The 16460-nt window shown below is 41.4% G+C and overlaps 1 protein-coding gene and 1 long non-coding RNA gene across 4 annotated transcripts in view; one reads left to right on the top strand and one right to left on the bottom strand.

The window, feature by feature from the left end:
• Positions 1–9859, bottom strand: part of LOC309641218 — a 146734-nt gene extending 136875 nt beyond the window's left edge. The window contains exon 1 of the long non-coding RNA XR_014252565.1: positions 9733–9859. This is a non-coding gene — a long non-coding RNA (uncharacterized lncRNA). The remainder of the gene's footprint in view (positions 1–9732) is intronic.
• Positions 9860–9934: 75 nt separating this feature from the next.
• Positions 9935–16460, top strand: part of HMGXB4 (HMG-box containing 4) — a 33072-nt gene continuing 26546 nt past the window's right edge. Inside the window, exons 1-5 of one of the 3 annotated variants that reach the window (XM_082420997.1) lie at positions 9941–10015; positions 10526–10721; positions 14583–14681; positions 15330–15478; positions 15728–15806. In XM_082420997.1, coding sequence (XP_082277123.1) covers positions 14651–14681; positions 15330–15478; positions 15728–15806 — 259 coding nt within the window. In that variant the 5' untranslated portion in view covers positions 9941–10015; positions 10526–10721; positions 14583–14650. Of the gene's footprint in view, positions 10016–10525; positions 10722–14582; positions 14682–15329; positions 15479–15727; positions 15807–15913; positions 16029–16460 lie in introns of those variants that run through there. The other 2 variants (XM_082420996.1, XM_082420998.1) reach the window with 2 other exon arrangements.

Genomic DNA, 16460 nt, shown 5'->3' with positions numbered 1-16460 from the left:
CTGGTGGTCTAGTGGTTAGGATTCAGCACTTTCACTGCCGTGGCCTAGGTTCAATCCCTGGTCAGAGAACTGAGATCCCACAAGCTGTGCAGTGTGGCCAAAATCTTTTTTAAAATTCTATACAGCAAAGTAATCATTCATATATGAATAAGAAATAAAGACCTTCTCAGACAAACAAAAGCTGAGGGAGTTCATCAACACTAGACCTGCCTTATAAGAGATGTTGAAAGGAGCTTTCTACCAGAAAAAAAGCAGTCAAAATACACAAAACTTTGAACAAGGTGATAAGCAGACAGAACCAGAAAACTGCAACTCTCTATCAGAATTTATAGGTTTTTACATGCTCTATTATAGTATAAAGGTTAAAGGGAGAAAAAAGAAGGCAGAAAAATAACTACAGCTATCTCAGTTTGGTAACAAACTCACAACATAAAAAGGGATAATTTAAGACAAAAGAAACATAACAGGGTAAGAGGTAAAGGACAGAATACATAAAACTAAATGAAGACAAGATGCAAGCAACAGAAAAAGGACAACTTTATCTTTGAGGCATTTTATACAAGCCTCCAGGTAACCACAAAACATAAACATGGAGCATAGAAACACAATATTTTTTAAAAAGGAAATTCAGAAAAATATAGAAAACCACCAAACCAAAATGGCAGCCAGAAATACAAGGAAAAGAAACAATAGAGATATAGAGCAATCAGAAAACAAAAAATAAAATGGCAGTATCGGGACTTCCCTGGTGGCGCAGTGGTTAAGAATCCGCCTGCCAATGCAGGGGACACAGGTTCAATCTCTGGTCCGGGAAGATCTCACATGCCATGGAGCAACTAAACCCATGCACCACAACTACCGAGCCTGTGCTCTAGAGCCCGCGAGCCACAACTACTGAAGCCTGTGCTCCTAGAGCCCATGCTCCACAACAAAAGAAGCCACTGCAATGAGAAGCCTGCACACCACAACAAAGACCCAACGCAGCCAAAAATAAAAGTAAAATTAATTAATTAATTTTTAAAAATGCAGTACCAAATCCTAATATATCCATAATCACCTTAAATGTAAATGGATTGAATTCATCAGTCAAAAGACACAGAGTGGGACTTCCCTGGTGGCCCAGTGGTTAAGAATCCATTTGCCAATGCTGGGGACATGGGTTCGATCCCTGGTCCAGGAAGATCCCACATGCCACGGAGCAACTAAGCCCATGCACCACAACTACTGAGCCTGCGCTCTAGAGCCCGCGAACCACAACTAGTAAGCCCTCGCGCAACAACTACTGAGCTCATGCGCCACAACTACTGAAGCCCGCGTGCTCTAGGTCCTGCATGCTGCAACTACTGAGCCCGTGTGCCACAACTACTGAAGCCCACGAGCCTAGAGCCCATGCTCTGCAACAAGAGGAGCCACCACAATGAGAAGCCCACGCACCACAGTGAACAGTAGCCCCTGCTTGCCACAACTAGAGAAAGCCCACGCGCGGCAGTGAAGACCCCAACGCAGCCAAAATAAATAAATAAATAAATAAAATTTTAAAAAGACACAGAGTGACTGGAGGGATTAAAAAACAAGACCCAACTATAAGCCGCCTCCAGGAAACATACCTCAGCTCTAAAGACGCACATAGGCTAAAAGTGACGGGATGGAAAATAATACTTCAAGCCGATACTTCAAGCCAAAAGAAAGCAGGTGTGGCCATCCTCATATCAGACACAATAGACTTCAAGCCAAAAAGGTAACAAGAGATAAAAATGGACAGTATATAATAACAAAGGGAACAATTCATCAAGAAGACATAATAGTGATTAATACCTATACACCAAACAGAGGAGCACCAAAATATATAAAACAATTATTAACAGACCTGAAGGGGAAATCGACAGCAACACAATAATAGTAGGAGATTTTAACACCCTGCTTACATCAGTGGATAGATCATCCAGACAGAAAATCAAAAAGGAAACAGCGGCCTTAAATGAAACATTAGACCAGATGGCTTTGATAGATTTGTACAGAATATTCCATTCAAATGCAACATACATATTCTTCTCAAATGGAAACTTTGAAACTGCGTGCAAATGGAACTTTCTCAAGAATAGACCATATGTTGGGACACAAAACAAGTTTCAGTAAAGTTAAGAAGATTGAAATTAAAGACTGAAATTTAAGAAGGCTGAAATTGTATCAAGCATATTCTCCAATCACAATCGAATGAAACTAGAAGAAAACTGCAAAAATCACAAATATGTGGAGACTGAACAACATGCTACTGAACAACTATTGGGTCAATGAAGAAATCAAAAAGTACCTGAAGACAAATGAAAATGAAAATACAACATACCAAAATCTATGGGATACAGCAAAAGCGGTACTAAGAGGGAAGTTTATAGCAATACAGGCCTACCTCAAGAAACAAAAATCTCAAGTAAATAATCTAACCTTACACCTAAAGGAACAGAAGGGACATACCTCAACATAATAAAAGCCATATAAGACAAACCCACAGCTAACATCATACTCAATAGTGAAAACTGAAAGCTATCCCTCTAAAATCAGTAACAAGACAAGGATGCCCACTCTCACCACTCTTCTTCAACATATTATTAGAAGTCCTAGCAAGAGCAATTAGGCAAGAAAAAGAAATAAAATGCATCCAAATTGGAAAGGAAGAAGTAAAACTGTCATTATTTGCAGATGACATGATTTTTATATATAGAAAACCCTACAGATTCCACCAAAAAACTATTAGAAATAATAAACGAACACAGTGAAGTTTCAGGATACAAAATCAATATACAAAAATCTGTTGCATTTCTATACGCTAACAATGAGCTAGCAGAAATAGAAATTAAGAAAATAATCTCATTTACAATTGCCATAAAGAAGAACAAAATACCTAGGAATAAATTTAACCAAGGAGATGAACGACTTGTACATTGGAAACTACAGTAAGTCCCCTATGTACAAACGAGTTCCGTTCTGAGAGTACGTTTGTAAGTCCAATTTGTTCAAAGTTAGCCTAGGTACCCAACTAACACAATTGGCTATATAGTACTGCACTGTAATAGGTTTATAATACTTTTCACACAAATAACACATAAAAAAACAAACCTTGAAAAGTACAGCAGTACCAGCTACATCGCTGCTGCTTTTACGCTTGCTTCCAGACATGCTGGGCTTGAAATAAAAGATACTGTACTACTGTACTCTACACAGTACTGTAAAGTACACAAAAGTGCAACCACTTGTAGAGGATGCATGCACATGACATTGTATGCCAGACGTGTGAACGAACTTACATGATTGGACATGTGACACACATTCATATCTTCGAAAGTTCGAAACTTGAAGGTTTGTATGTAGGAGACTTACTGTATAAGACATTGTTGAAAGAAACTGAAGACACAAATAAATGGAAAGATATTCTGTGCTCATGGAATGGAACAATTAATGTTGTCAAAATGTCCTTATTATCTAAAGCAATCTACAGATTCAATGCAATCCCTATCAAAATCCCAAGGACATTTTTCACAGAAAAAGAACAAAAGATATATAGTTTATATGGAACCACAAAAGACCCCAAATAGCCAAATTAATCTTGAGGAAAAAAAGAACAAAACTGGAGGTATCACACTTCCCGATTGCAGACTATATTACAAAGACATAGTAATTAAAACTGCATGGTATTGCCAGACAAATAGATGTATAGACCAATGGAAAAGAACTGAGAGCCCAGAAATAAACCCACATATATATGGACAATTAATTTACAGCAAAGGAGCAAAGAACATACAATGGAGAAAGGATAGTCTCTTCAATAAATGGTGCTGGGGGACTTCCCTGGTGGTGCAGTGGTTAAGAATCCACCTGCCAATGCAGGGGACACGGGTTCGATCCCTGGTCCAGGAAGATCCCACATGCCGCTGAGCAACTAAGCCCGTGCGCCACAACTAATGAGCCTGTGTGCCACAACTACTGAAGCCCGCATGCCTAGAGCCCATGCTCTGCAACAAGAGAAGCCACCACAATGAGAAGCCCACGCACCACAACGAAGAGTAGCCCCCGCTCACCACAACTAGAGAAAGCCCACGAGCAGCAACAAAGACCCAACGCAGCCAAAAATAAATAAATAAATAAATTTACATAACTAAATAAATAAATGGTGCTGTGAAAACTGGACGGCCACGTGCAAAAAAATGAAACTAGACCACTATCTCACACCATACACAAATTATTTCAAAATGGGTTAAAGACTTGAATATAAGACCTGAAACCATAAATCTCTGAGAAGAAAACATAGGCAGTATGCTCTTTGACATTGGTCTCAGCAGTATCTTCTAGATACATCTCCTCAGGCAAGGAAAACAAAGGCAAAAATAAACAACTGAGATTACATCAAACTAAAAAGCTTCTGTACAGCAAAGGAAACCATCAATAAAATGAAAAGACAACCAACCAAATGGGAGAAGATATTTGCAAATGATATATCCAATAAGAGGTTAATATCTCAAATATATAAAGAACTCATACAACTCAACAGCAAAAAAAAAAAACATACAACCCAGTTTAAAAGTGGGCAGAGGAGCTGAATAGGCATCTTTCTAAAGAAGACATACAGACTGCCAACAGGTGCATTAAAAGATGTTCAACATCACTAATCATCAGAAAAATGAAAGTCAAAACCACAGTGAGATATCACCTCACACCTGTTAGGATGGCTGTTATCAAAAAGGCAAGAAATAACAAGTGTTGGCAAGGATGTGGAGAAAAGGGAACCCTCTTGCACTGTTGGTGGGATATAAATTGGTACAGCCACTATGGAGAACAGTATGGAGGTTCCTTAAAAAATTAGGAATAGACCTACCATATGATCCAGCAATCCCACTTCTGGGTATTTATGCAAAGAATACAAAAACACTAATCCAAAAAGATATCTGCACCCCCATGTTCATCATGGCATTATTTACAATAGCCAAGATATGGAAACAACCAAAGTGCCCATCAACAGATGAATGGATAAAGAAGATGTGGCATATACATACACAATGGAATAATACGCAGCCATAAAAAATACGAAATCTTGCCATTTGGTACAACACACGCATGAACCTTGAGGGTATTACACTAAGTGAAATAAGCCAGACAGAGAAAGATAAATACCATGATTTCACTCATACTGGAATATAAAAAACTAATAAACAAACAAAAACAAAATAAATGAGCAAACCAAGCCAAACAAAAACACATAGATACAGGGAACAGAGTAGTGGTTACCAAAGAGGAAGGGGTGGGGGGAGGGTGAAACGCATAAAGTGGATCAACTGTATTGTGATGAATGGAAAATAAATTTTTGGTGGTGAGCATGTTGTAGGGTATACAGAAGTAGAAATATAAATGCTGTACACATCCAACTTATATAATGTTATAAATCAATGTTACTTCATTTTTAAATAAATTTTTTAAAAACTAAAAAAAAAAAAAAAAAAAGAGGAATATCTCAAACTGATAATTGAAGCTTCCACCTAATGATCCTAGAAAGGAAGAGAAAATGAAGCCCAAAGCAACAGAAAGAAGGAAATAATAAAGTTAAGGGCAGAAACCAACAAAATTGAAAACAGGAAAACAACAGAGAAAATCAATGAGACAAAAATCAATAAATTTACAGAGAGAGAGCACAAGGGGGTAGAGAGGGAGAGAAAGAGAACAGAGATTACCATTATCAGGACTGAAACAGGAGATATCACTACAGACCCTGCAGACACCAAAACAATAATAAGGAAATACTATGAACAACTCTATATACAGTTGTAGGTTTGTGACTCTTTTGCTTTTGACAAATAAAAACTTTTATAATTTTATAACATGATGTTTTGGTATATGTATATATTGTGAAATGATCAAACTAATTAATATATCCATCACCTCCCATAGTTATCATTTGTATGTATGTGCAGTGAGTATACTTGAAATCTACTCTGTTAGCAAATTTCAAGTACACAGTACATTATTATTAACTATAGTCACCATTCTGTACACTAGTTCTCCAGAATTTATTCATCTTACAACTGAAAGTTTATACCCTTTGATCAATACCTTCCCTTTTCCCATACCCCACAGCCTCTGGTAAACACCACTCTACTCTCTTTTTCTGTAAGTTTGGCTTTTTCAGATTCCACATATAAGTGATATCATACAGTATTTGTCTTTCTCTGTCTGACATTTCATTTAGTATAATATCCTTAAGGTCCATCCATGCTGTCACAAGTGACAGAATTTCCTTCTTTCTCATGGCTGAATATTCCATTGTATACATGTACCACAACTTCTTTATCCACTCATCCATTGATGGACACTTAGGTTGTCTCTATGTCTTGGCTATTATGAATAATGTTGCAACAAGCATGGCAGTACAACTATCTCTTCGAGATTCTTTTTCACTTTCTTTGGATAAATATCCAGAAGAGAGATTCCTGGATCATATATGGTAGTTCTATTTTTAATTTTTTTAAGAAACTTCATACTGTTTTCCACCATGACGGTACTAATTTACATTCCCACCAACAGTGCACAAGGGTTCCCTTTTCTCTACATCCTCACCAACACTTGTTATTTCTTGTCATTTCGATGATAGCCATTCTAACAGAATACGGTTTCTCATTGTGGTTTTGATTTCCATTTCCATAATAAGTACTGATGTTGAGCACCTTTTCGTGTACCCTTTGGCCATCTGTATGTCTTCTTTAGGAAAATGTCTATGCAGTTCCTCTGCCTAGTTTTTAATTGGATTGTTTGGGTTTTTGCTATTGAGTTGCATGGGCTCTTTATATATTTTGGATATTAACCCCTTATCAGATATATGATTTGCAAATATTTTCACCCATTCCATTGATTGCCTTTTCATTTTGTTGATTATTTCTTTTTCTGTGCAGAGACTTTTTCACTTGATGTAGTCCCACTTACCATTTTTTCCTTTTGTTGTTTGTGCTTTTGGTGTCATATCCAAAAAACTGTTGCCTCGTAAGGTAGTTTTAATTAGGTCCCATCACTCCCAGAAGTCACTCCCAAAAGGGCCCTGACTAATGTACAACCCATCACTGCATCACCCATCAGGCCTAGCACAAAGAAGCCGATTAAAACCCAGCTGAAAAGGGCAAAGCACAGAAAAATGGTCTGAAGAAGAAAATGTCCAAATGAAGCACAACTTGTTGGGCCACCACCTGCTACTGCCATGCACTGGGCAGTTTTACTTGGGTCAGGTGGACCAGAGAACAGCCCCAGCCCCAGGGAGTGCCCAATCTTCACATATCTTAAATGCCATCCTCCACTCATCACGGGACAAAGCATTATCACTCACAAAGCCCACCATGACCAAGTCCCTCTCCAACTCAGGCTACCAAGCAGGTCCTCCTTTCTCTCTCTCCAAGTTTCAGAAACGAAAGAACCATGATAGGATATTCAATAGAGAATCTTTTTCCATCAGCATCCATTCCAGGATCTATGACCTCCGGGCTCCCACACTGACCTACTTCTGGTTGAGATGGCCTCCAGTGTACAACTCATCAGGCCTCCAGTGTACAACTCATCAGAGAAGCTTCTCCTGATCACTGTTTTAAATAACAATCCTTACCACCTCCACCCCATCCTGGTATCTCCTCCAGATACTTTTCTCTACCTTTAATCATCATCTAACATGGTACCTATTTTTTTATGTTCTGCCCTCCAAGCCAACTAGAATGTAAGCTCTAAGGGGTCAAAGACTCTCAGTTTTGTTCCCTGTTCTATGCCCAACATCTAGGACAGTGCCTGATGCATGCTGTTTTCAATAAATATTTGTTGAATGAATGAATGAATGCACATGCAGTGATGAAAGACTAAGACCAAGTTAACAGAGAGAGCAGACAGAGGAGCGATCCAACTTCCAGCCTACAGGAGGTGAAGATGAGCAATAACTTGCTATGCCCATCCTCAGGTGGGATAAAAGAAGGAATGGGACAAATGGGACTCATGAGGCATTCAGGTCCAAGCTAGTAGTACAGTTAGGCGAACAGCTATGGTTTTTGCCTACCTAGCACCCATTTACCCTTCTGACAATAACCTCTGACTTTCCTTGAGGTTCTGCCTGACCTACTTTTGGGGTGAGGATGTGACCTAATTTAGCCAATCAGCATACCCCACACCTTTGCTCATACCAATTGCTTTCTGTGTGGACACATGATCCAATTCAGGAAAGAAGAGTCAATCCCATGATATCTACCAAAACAAATGGGAAAAAGAAACTTCCTCTCCAGGGACATTGCTAGCAACAAAGACGATAAAGCCTGGGGCTGTCGGAGTCACCACCTGGAGCCTAAGAATAAAGCCAACTCAGAAGAAAGCATCAAAGAGAGATGTCAAGAGACAAACTTGAGTCCCTCCCTGGATCCAGCCACACCTGAAGGTACTGGACATTTCAATAATGCCAGCCAACAAATTCTCCTTTTCTGGTAAACTATTTTGAATTGGGTTTCTGTCACGTACAACTAAGAACATCCTGACCCGTACTAAAGAACAGGAGGGAAATACATTCTTGAGGCTCTTAAATACATTCTTGAGGCTCTTAAATACCTAGCTGAGAAGCCTAACGTCAGGCAACGTGTCCCAGAAGGGCCATCCCATACCTTTTGGTGAAACTCATTGCCAGTCTTTTTGGTGAGCAGGATAGGGGCTGAGAAGAAGGTCATGATGCTAGTTTTTTATTATTTGCGTTTACCTTTAGGGAATTTATTCAACAACTCTGTCTCAAGAGAGCATACTATGGTGAAAATATCACTGAACCAAGAGTCCAATAACCTGGTTTCTAATCCTAATCTGATCACTAACTGACAGTGTGGGCTGAGACAAATCACCTTGTTCCTCTTGGTCTCAATTTGTAAGTATGTAAAGTGAGCAGAATAACTATATCATCTTCAAGCACCTGTCCAATTCCAGAATGGAAAGCCCACTAGGAAAGATGTTCTTAATCTTTGATGGGATCAAAACCCCAGAAAAATACACATGTGCACAAACACATAATTTTGCATAGAGTCTCATGGGTTTCACAACTCTAGAAGCCATTCTATATCTGTAACCTCTCTGCTCTGCAGAAACTAGGACACTAGCTTCTGCTTGGACTCCTCTGGTGACAGGGAGCTCACTACCTTAAAAAGTAGCCCAACGTAATTGAACTGCACTGGAAAAATTAATTCGTCTTCATATTGAACCAAGATCTGCACACTGTAACTTCTACCCATTGGTCTAAATTTTCCAGAGCAAAACAGAAAAAAAATTTTCTCTCCTGTGTGTAACATCTCTTCATTTCTCTGAAGGCTGTTACTAACTTTTAAATGCAAATAATTTATGTGGAGAAATGCAGATGATGTGCCATGCAAATTATTTTACAGTGCATTGTTATAAAGATATATTCTGCCACCTCACCCTAAATATGCCAAACACCCAAATGTACACGCTAAATTCCAGACAGGCACCACTGCTATTAATCTGCATGGTCTAGGTTTTGCAAAGACAGAAATTACTGTATAAAAATATCTTGAAGGAAATAGCAAAGTCTTTTGGAAAGAGCACTTCATTAAGAATCAGAAGACTTGGAAGTAGTATCTATCTCCCACTCCAACTACCTGTGTATCCTTGGGCAAATCACTTAACCCCTCCCTCTGAGCCTGTTTCTCATTTGTAAAATGTGACAAAACCTACCTCACAGGGATGCAGTGAGAATCAAGTGCTATCGTGTTCGTAAAGCTTCTAGCCCAAGCCCGGCACAGAGCAAATTCTCACTACAGGCGAGCTCCCGAGCTCAGCAAGCCCGGCGTCGCATTCGATGCGCTCGGCGCTCTTGCACCAACGGGATTCCCCTTCCCAAGCGGAGTCTGCGCTCTGGGCTCGACTGAGGCTCCCTGGCCGCTCGCGCTTTTCTCTCCTTCTCCAAGATGGCGGCGGTCGGCGGCGCTGAGGCGGGATCCGAGCGAGCCTAGTGAAGGTAGCGGCGAGCGGAGCCCCCACGAGGCCGAGCTGGGCCCCCACCCCCAGGCGGCAGTGGCCCCGCCCCGCCACCACCCGCCGCCTCGGGCCGCGACACCGCCCTGAGGGCGCCCGGGGCCAGTTGCGGCCTAGCCCAGGGGCCGAGCCGGGGACTGGAGTAGCGGCCGCAGTCCGCCCCCGGGAAGGGGCTGGAGCGGGTCGAAGGAGGAAGGCGGGCGGGAGCTGTTCAAATGGGGAAGGCGGGAAAGTGCGGGCCGGGAGGGGGCGTGCGGCCGCCCCGGGGGCCCGCGGGCCGAGGCCGCCCCTCCCCCTGCCCAGCAGTCTCCGCCCTCGGGGGCGCCGGGAGCCGCCGGGACGCGGGAACCCGAGTCGGGGCCGCCTGGCTCAGGACCCGGGACGCAGGGTCCCTGGGCTGTCAAGGGGCGAGGGGGCCGGGGTGACGGGAGGGCCGGGGCCGCGGCTGGCAGGAGAGGATGCAAGGAGCTTTCTTCTTTTCCTCTTCGCACAGCTTTATTGAACTAGCTGTTGCTGCAGAAGTGCCGGGAGAATCCTGTTGGTTTGCCGTGGGGACCACAAAGACGGTGGTCCTTGGGGCCCTTTGTAGCAATAACCCGGTGTGGTGTGTACTCTTTGCGTGCGACCCAGTGTGAACGTACCTTCCGAGTGGGCTCTTCTCCATCCAGGCCCATTTCCCCCCAAAGCTGGTACTTGTAGATTTCACTTTATTTTTCTATCGGGCGGAAGAGGAGAACCGTCTATCTCCCTGCTTCCTGATGGCTAAGCTGGTGGCTGACTATATTCCCCCACAGCAGAATAAATAAAAAACTGAATCCAAAGTAGAGCCCGTTGGTTGGACAAGGCTTGTCAAAATTTGTACCGCTGGTTTTTTGGGAATGTGTGTTGTCAGCCGCTCTGTGAGGTCGTCGTGGTTCCGCTCAATTGCACTACAGTGAGAGGATTCAGTCCCCATCCCAGGCTGTCGGGATCTCTGCAGTTCCCAGAGCTGGCAGGGGCTGTGAGTGCTGCATAGGTAGGTTCGTGGAGAAGGGAGTGGCAAGAATTCGGAGTCGCTGGGTTCTGAGATTGGAGGAGATCTCGACGGAAATGAGAAGACATCCCCGGCTCCTATCCTAGAAGTAACAACAACGACAACAATTCAGAAACTGGCAACAGCTGGATGTGCATCTTCCTTTTCCTGCACTGACTGGCAATTTGAGTTCCTGAAAGAAGTGCTGGAAGAAGAGAACACGGAATCTTGAGCAAGGCTGTCCTCCTGGACTGGACCTGGGTCTCAGGATTTTGCTTACTGCCCCGTTTCCGAGGCTCTACTTTGTCTTTTTCAATACACACTTACATTTTGGGATGAAGAGGCTTGTTAGTGATTGCTGAGGCTCAGATGACCTCAAAAAATCACTTTCTGAAACTTTTTTTTTTTTTTTTTCAGTATTTGTAATTTGGACCTTCAAAATAACAAAGTACTGTGTCTGGTGATTTTCAGTTTTTCCCTGATTCCTTTGAAAATTCTAAAAGCAAAGCCTGAACATCACGCATGTACTTATCTACAAGTGGAAGAGCAGCTCTGCCTCTCCTTTTTCATCTCCTGAAGAAAAGTCCCACAAGAGCCATTTGATAATTTGCACCTTTCAAAAGTACACATTTTTTATGATGGCATATTTCTTACTTCCATAAACAGCTTTAAGCAATGAACTTTTACTTCTGTTGTCATTTGTTAGCCCACTGAGAGGAACATAATTGTAAAATTATCACTGCCTCTTGAAGTTGACAACATTGGATTCTGTAAACTCCAAAATTTGTGGAATTCGGGAGAATGAGCTTTAACACCTGTTTTACATTTGCCAACGTTTAATGTAATTATGGCTTCTGTTTTCTAATGTGAATATCAAACCTAATATTTTTCATTTTCATTAATCCTGAATCTGCTGCCTAACCCTGGACTCTGAATTTATCGTGGATAATATTCAAGACCTGGAAAGAATATCACAGGAGTCGTCTGATCTTATATAAATGTTGCCCTAACTCTGCCTTTCTTCCACACTGTTGCTTGAGACTTCTTTATCTGGTTCCATCTTTCTTCTATGAGTCAGCAACCAAAACTAACCTCTGGGCTGCAATAATATCCTGATTTTAAAGAACCCAGAAGTTCAGGGTCCATCAGTCTGCCCAGGCTGTGAGTGAGATAGTCCATTGCGTCTAAATTTAGTTTTTTAAGCTCTTGGCTGTCCCAGTTCTTTATTGAATTAGACTTGCCTTCAGGCCCTGTTCATTTTTTACTATCAGTTGTTTAATCATGTAATTTATAAAGTGCTCTTCCATGTCTTTGTAAAAATTAAATAGTAGCAGGCCTAATTCTAATACATAATGCTAACAACCAGCACATGTGTTCTGTGCTGCTCTGCGCCTCTGAGGATCAGCTCCTAATTTTCTGTTCCCTTTTACAATTTTTTCATCCACTGGTTGTTTTTCAAAGCAGTCAGTTATGAGACCATGAGCACTTTTTCACAGTCCAGTGACATCATTGTTTTCCTTCTCATACTGTCTTCAGAGGTACTTAACTCCTATTCTGACTGTTCGTTGTTCAGCTCTGTTTTATGTTAGTTTTGATGTTACCAAAGGGAAGGCCTGGTTATAAGTCTCAGGACCTGCCTTTGCTTCATACAGAAGAGCATTTTGTTGTTGACAACAGATCGGTGGACACATTGATGATGTTGAATATTTAAGATTTTTTGCCCATTATTTCTCAAACGTTCTTTGCCAAACTCCATTTGTCATGGAAAACATTTAAGCTGAGGTCTCAAGATGTGGTATTTCTTGGCATTATCGGCCTATGAAGATTAATGGGATCCATATACTCTTCTAATAAGCTCACTACTTTAGTGCCAGTGAGTGGATATACTATTTTTAAATGAATGGATATAATTCCCTTTGATGATCCCCCTCCCCTAACCCCTTGTGGAGTTACACCACTTGGGTGGACAGGGGATGACAGTAATTTCTATTTGAGAAAGTTGAATGCCTAATGCTGGAACATGAAAAACTGGCTGTATTAAGTATCTTGCCACCTCGTAGTTTCTACATGAGACCTGACCTCATATCCCCTTCATTTCCTGTGAAAAGCCCTTTGAGTAAATAGTTCTCCGATTACCTGTAAAATAACCCAGTTCATTTCTTCACTTTTACCTTGACCAAGTTCATTCTTCATTCCACTTCTTAGGGAGGTGGAGAAATGCTTTTTTATGTTTCTGAATCTCGCTTGTAAATCATTCTTGGTAATACTTCTCTTTCTGTTTTCAACTTAGGCATTATCTGTGCATTGTATTATCTGACTTGTGCAAGTAGGTCTTTTTTCTTTTGGTTTATTTTAAATGTAACTCTTATGAAAGTTTCCTTTGTTAATTCATCTTTTTCTTTCCCAAAAGTTACATACTTCACTATTACCGATACCTTCCTGAAGGGACAGGCAATGTCTCATTGAAGTGTCCTTCAGCATTTCTAAACCCCACTATAGTGATGAAGGGAAAATAAAATTTAAGTAAATAACCAGTCAGATCAACTTTTAAGCATTTCACTAACTGAATGAGGACATTTTCAATATATTTAGTATATAATTTTTAAATTTCCTGCAAAAACTTTTCCTGCGGGAATTGTGACATTGCCTGTCCTAAAAATATTTGAAGAACTTTACCTTCGAGTGCAGTTTATGGCTTGTCGTCTTCAAAGTCAAAATGGACGTATAAACTTGAATGCCAAAAAAGTAATTTTAACAAATTTAAGACAATATTTAGAAGATTTAAATTTTAGTAGTTCTTCAAATCAGTGAAAATCTTAATAATGATAAAAATTTCATCACCAGTGGACAAATGACAATTCCTCCTTATTTTCACCTGTAGCCTTTAAGAAAGGCTTGATAGCGCTGAAAGCTGTTCTGTGGGCAACTAATATAAGAAGTGTGCCTACTTTTACACTTCTCTGGCTTTGAGCAAATTCAGAGAGCCCAACAAAATGCATACCAAAAAATTATGCTCTCAAGATCTTTAATATCACTATCATGTTCTCATCAGTTCTGTTTAAATTGCAATACAATAGATTTTAGACTTTCACCGATACAAATGGTAGGATTTTGTGGTCCCGAATGCATGGTATAACCTGTCTTCCTCTGCATCCTGCTTTATCTGTGCATTTTGTAACCGTGATTGAACCTATCCCTCTGACTTAATGTCGGTTTTCACCCTGTCTCAGTGTTGTCAGACCTGTTGGCATGTCAGAAGTTCTCATTAACCGTGAAGTATTTTTTTATATGGGAGGTGTTTTATATACTTCCCCAAACAACAGCTTTAATTCATGAATCAAATCAAATTAAGCCTAGTGCACTTCCTACAGCTTCATCCCTAGTATGTTTACAAACAGAAAGAGGAGGTGACAAGACACTCCTTTATTCCTTGCTGCCCTTCCAGTCTGCCCTTGGATCACTACGCATTTCCATCTGGAAGGTTGCTTCTCCACAGTGATTTCGCATTACAGGAGGGTTTTCCTTCTTTGTTTCTCAGACCTGGTCCTGTAGACGGGAAGGAGCCTGGACACAGGGACCCATTCTCAAAGGCCCGGCAGGACCGCCATGGCTTATGATGACTCCGTGAAGAAAGAAGGTATGACCCCTTAACCTGAGAAGCATTCCAAAGGGGGTGTCCTCTTCAATCCTTGCAGCCCATGGACATAGAGACCAGGACTGGCCATCAGAGCCTGGACTCCCAAGTGATGATCCAGAGCACTAGTAAAACTCCACGTCATCCCCAGACTGGGCCCATGGAAACGAAAACCAGGACAGGGTTCCGACACAAGAGTCCGCACCATAAGTCTCTGTAGTCTATTGGGGTGACCCCCTGCAGCACTCGTGGTCCTTGCCAGCTCCAGTGTGCAGGAGTCTGAGGATAGGAGCCACACAGTGGACACCCACAGAGCAGCACAGCACGTGAACCCTTATTCTTTTCAGCCTTACCTCTGCAAGTCTGTGTCCACCTGCCAAATCACAACTAGGAAACCATGTCTAAGGATGCACCTTGGGCCTTTGCATAGCGTGGAAGCATTGTTTCTTCATGTTTGATTCCTGTATTTGCAGCCACGTCATCGAGACATATTCTTGTCCCCTTGGATCTAGCCCTGTGTTCCAGTGGACTTACCAAATAACATGATTCTAATTTGGAAGTGAAGGGACTGTTGCATTTCATATGTGGCGATTTGGTTGTGACTTACTTGACTTTCTCATTTCCTTTCCCAAATGAACCTGTGCTTCTCAGATTGCTTTGATGGTGATCACAGCTTTGAGGACATAGGGCTAGCTGCTGGCCGAAGCCAACGAGAAAAGAAACGTTCTTACAAAGATTTTTTAAGGGAAGAGGAAGAAATCGCTGCTCAGGTCAGGAATTCTTCCAAGAAGAAGTTAAAGGTAAATTCTAAACATTTGAATTAGGAAAGTTTTAAACTATTTCGTATCATGTTTCCTAGTATTTGAAGAAAGAGGTTTCTTTGCAAAACATTTAAAAAGAAAAATAAACATCATTCACATCTATGTTCACTATTTCCTGTGTTTTACTTTATTTTCCAAAGTCAGAAATCATCAGAAAACAACATTGGTTCCAAACTGCCTTTGCCTCATCATCTTATCCATTGCTCAATTCTTCCTCTTTAATTCTAGGATAGTGAACTTTACTTCTTGGGGACGGACACGCACAAGAAAAAGAGGAAGCACTCCTCTGATGATTACTACTATGGAGGTAAGGATGGGAAGGGGCAACAGGCGGGAGAAACACATCACTGGTTCTTGGAGTCGGGGTAGGGGAAAGGGATCCAGATGTTGCTGACTCAGTGGCCTATTTAACAGGACAGTGGTTCTTGTTCTGAGTGCCGATAAACCAGTGTGAAGGAGGAGAGAGGTGGAGGGCTGGTATTTTGGAGGATTCAGCATAGAAGAACAGTCTTCATTTGTGATACACCAGGTACCAGGTTCCTTCTCCCCTCAATCATCCACTTATCTTGTGCCCATTGCTGTCTAGCATCCCTTTTGCCATATGTGGTCCTGGGCCCTCTGGCCTGCACCTGTGGGTTACTTCTCAGTCCAGCGCGTATCCACTCACAAGACCAGTTTTTCTTAGCTATATTATGCACGTAGCTGACAAGACTAACTCTTTCCTAGAATGGATTTGTCCTGAACACAGGAACAAATGATGCTTTGTCTTCAGCGTAATCTAAATTGTAACTACTCGTAATCCTGCAGCTATGGTCCAGTCTTCTGGGTATGCTCTCTTTGATTGCTTGTGAAGACTCAGTGAAGAAAAACAACTTGAGTGGCAAGAACTGTCTCCAGGGTCAGGGGCAGAATCTACCAAGCCAAGAAGCACGTGGGCGTCATCTCTGAATGTTCGGAATCA

The sequence above is a fragment of the Balaenoptera physalus genome (assembly GCF_965194825.1).
Source record: "Balaenoptera physalus genome assembly, chromosome: 13".
Taxonomy (NCBI): Eukaryota; Metazoa; Chordata; class Mammalia; order Artiodactyla; family Balaenopteridae; genus Balaenoptera; species Balaenoptera physalus.
Note: the sequence above shows the minus strand (reverse complement) of the source record. Positions and strands in the feature narration are given on the sequence as shown.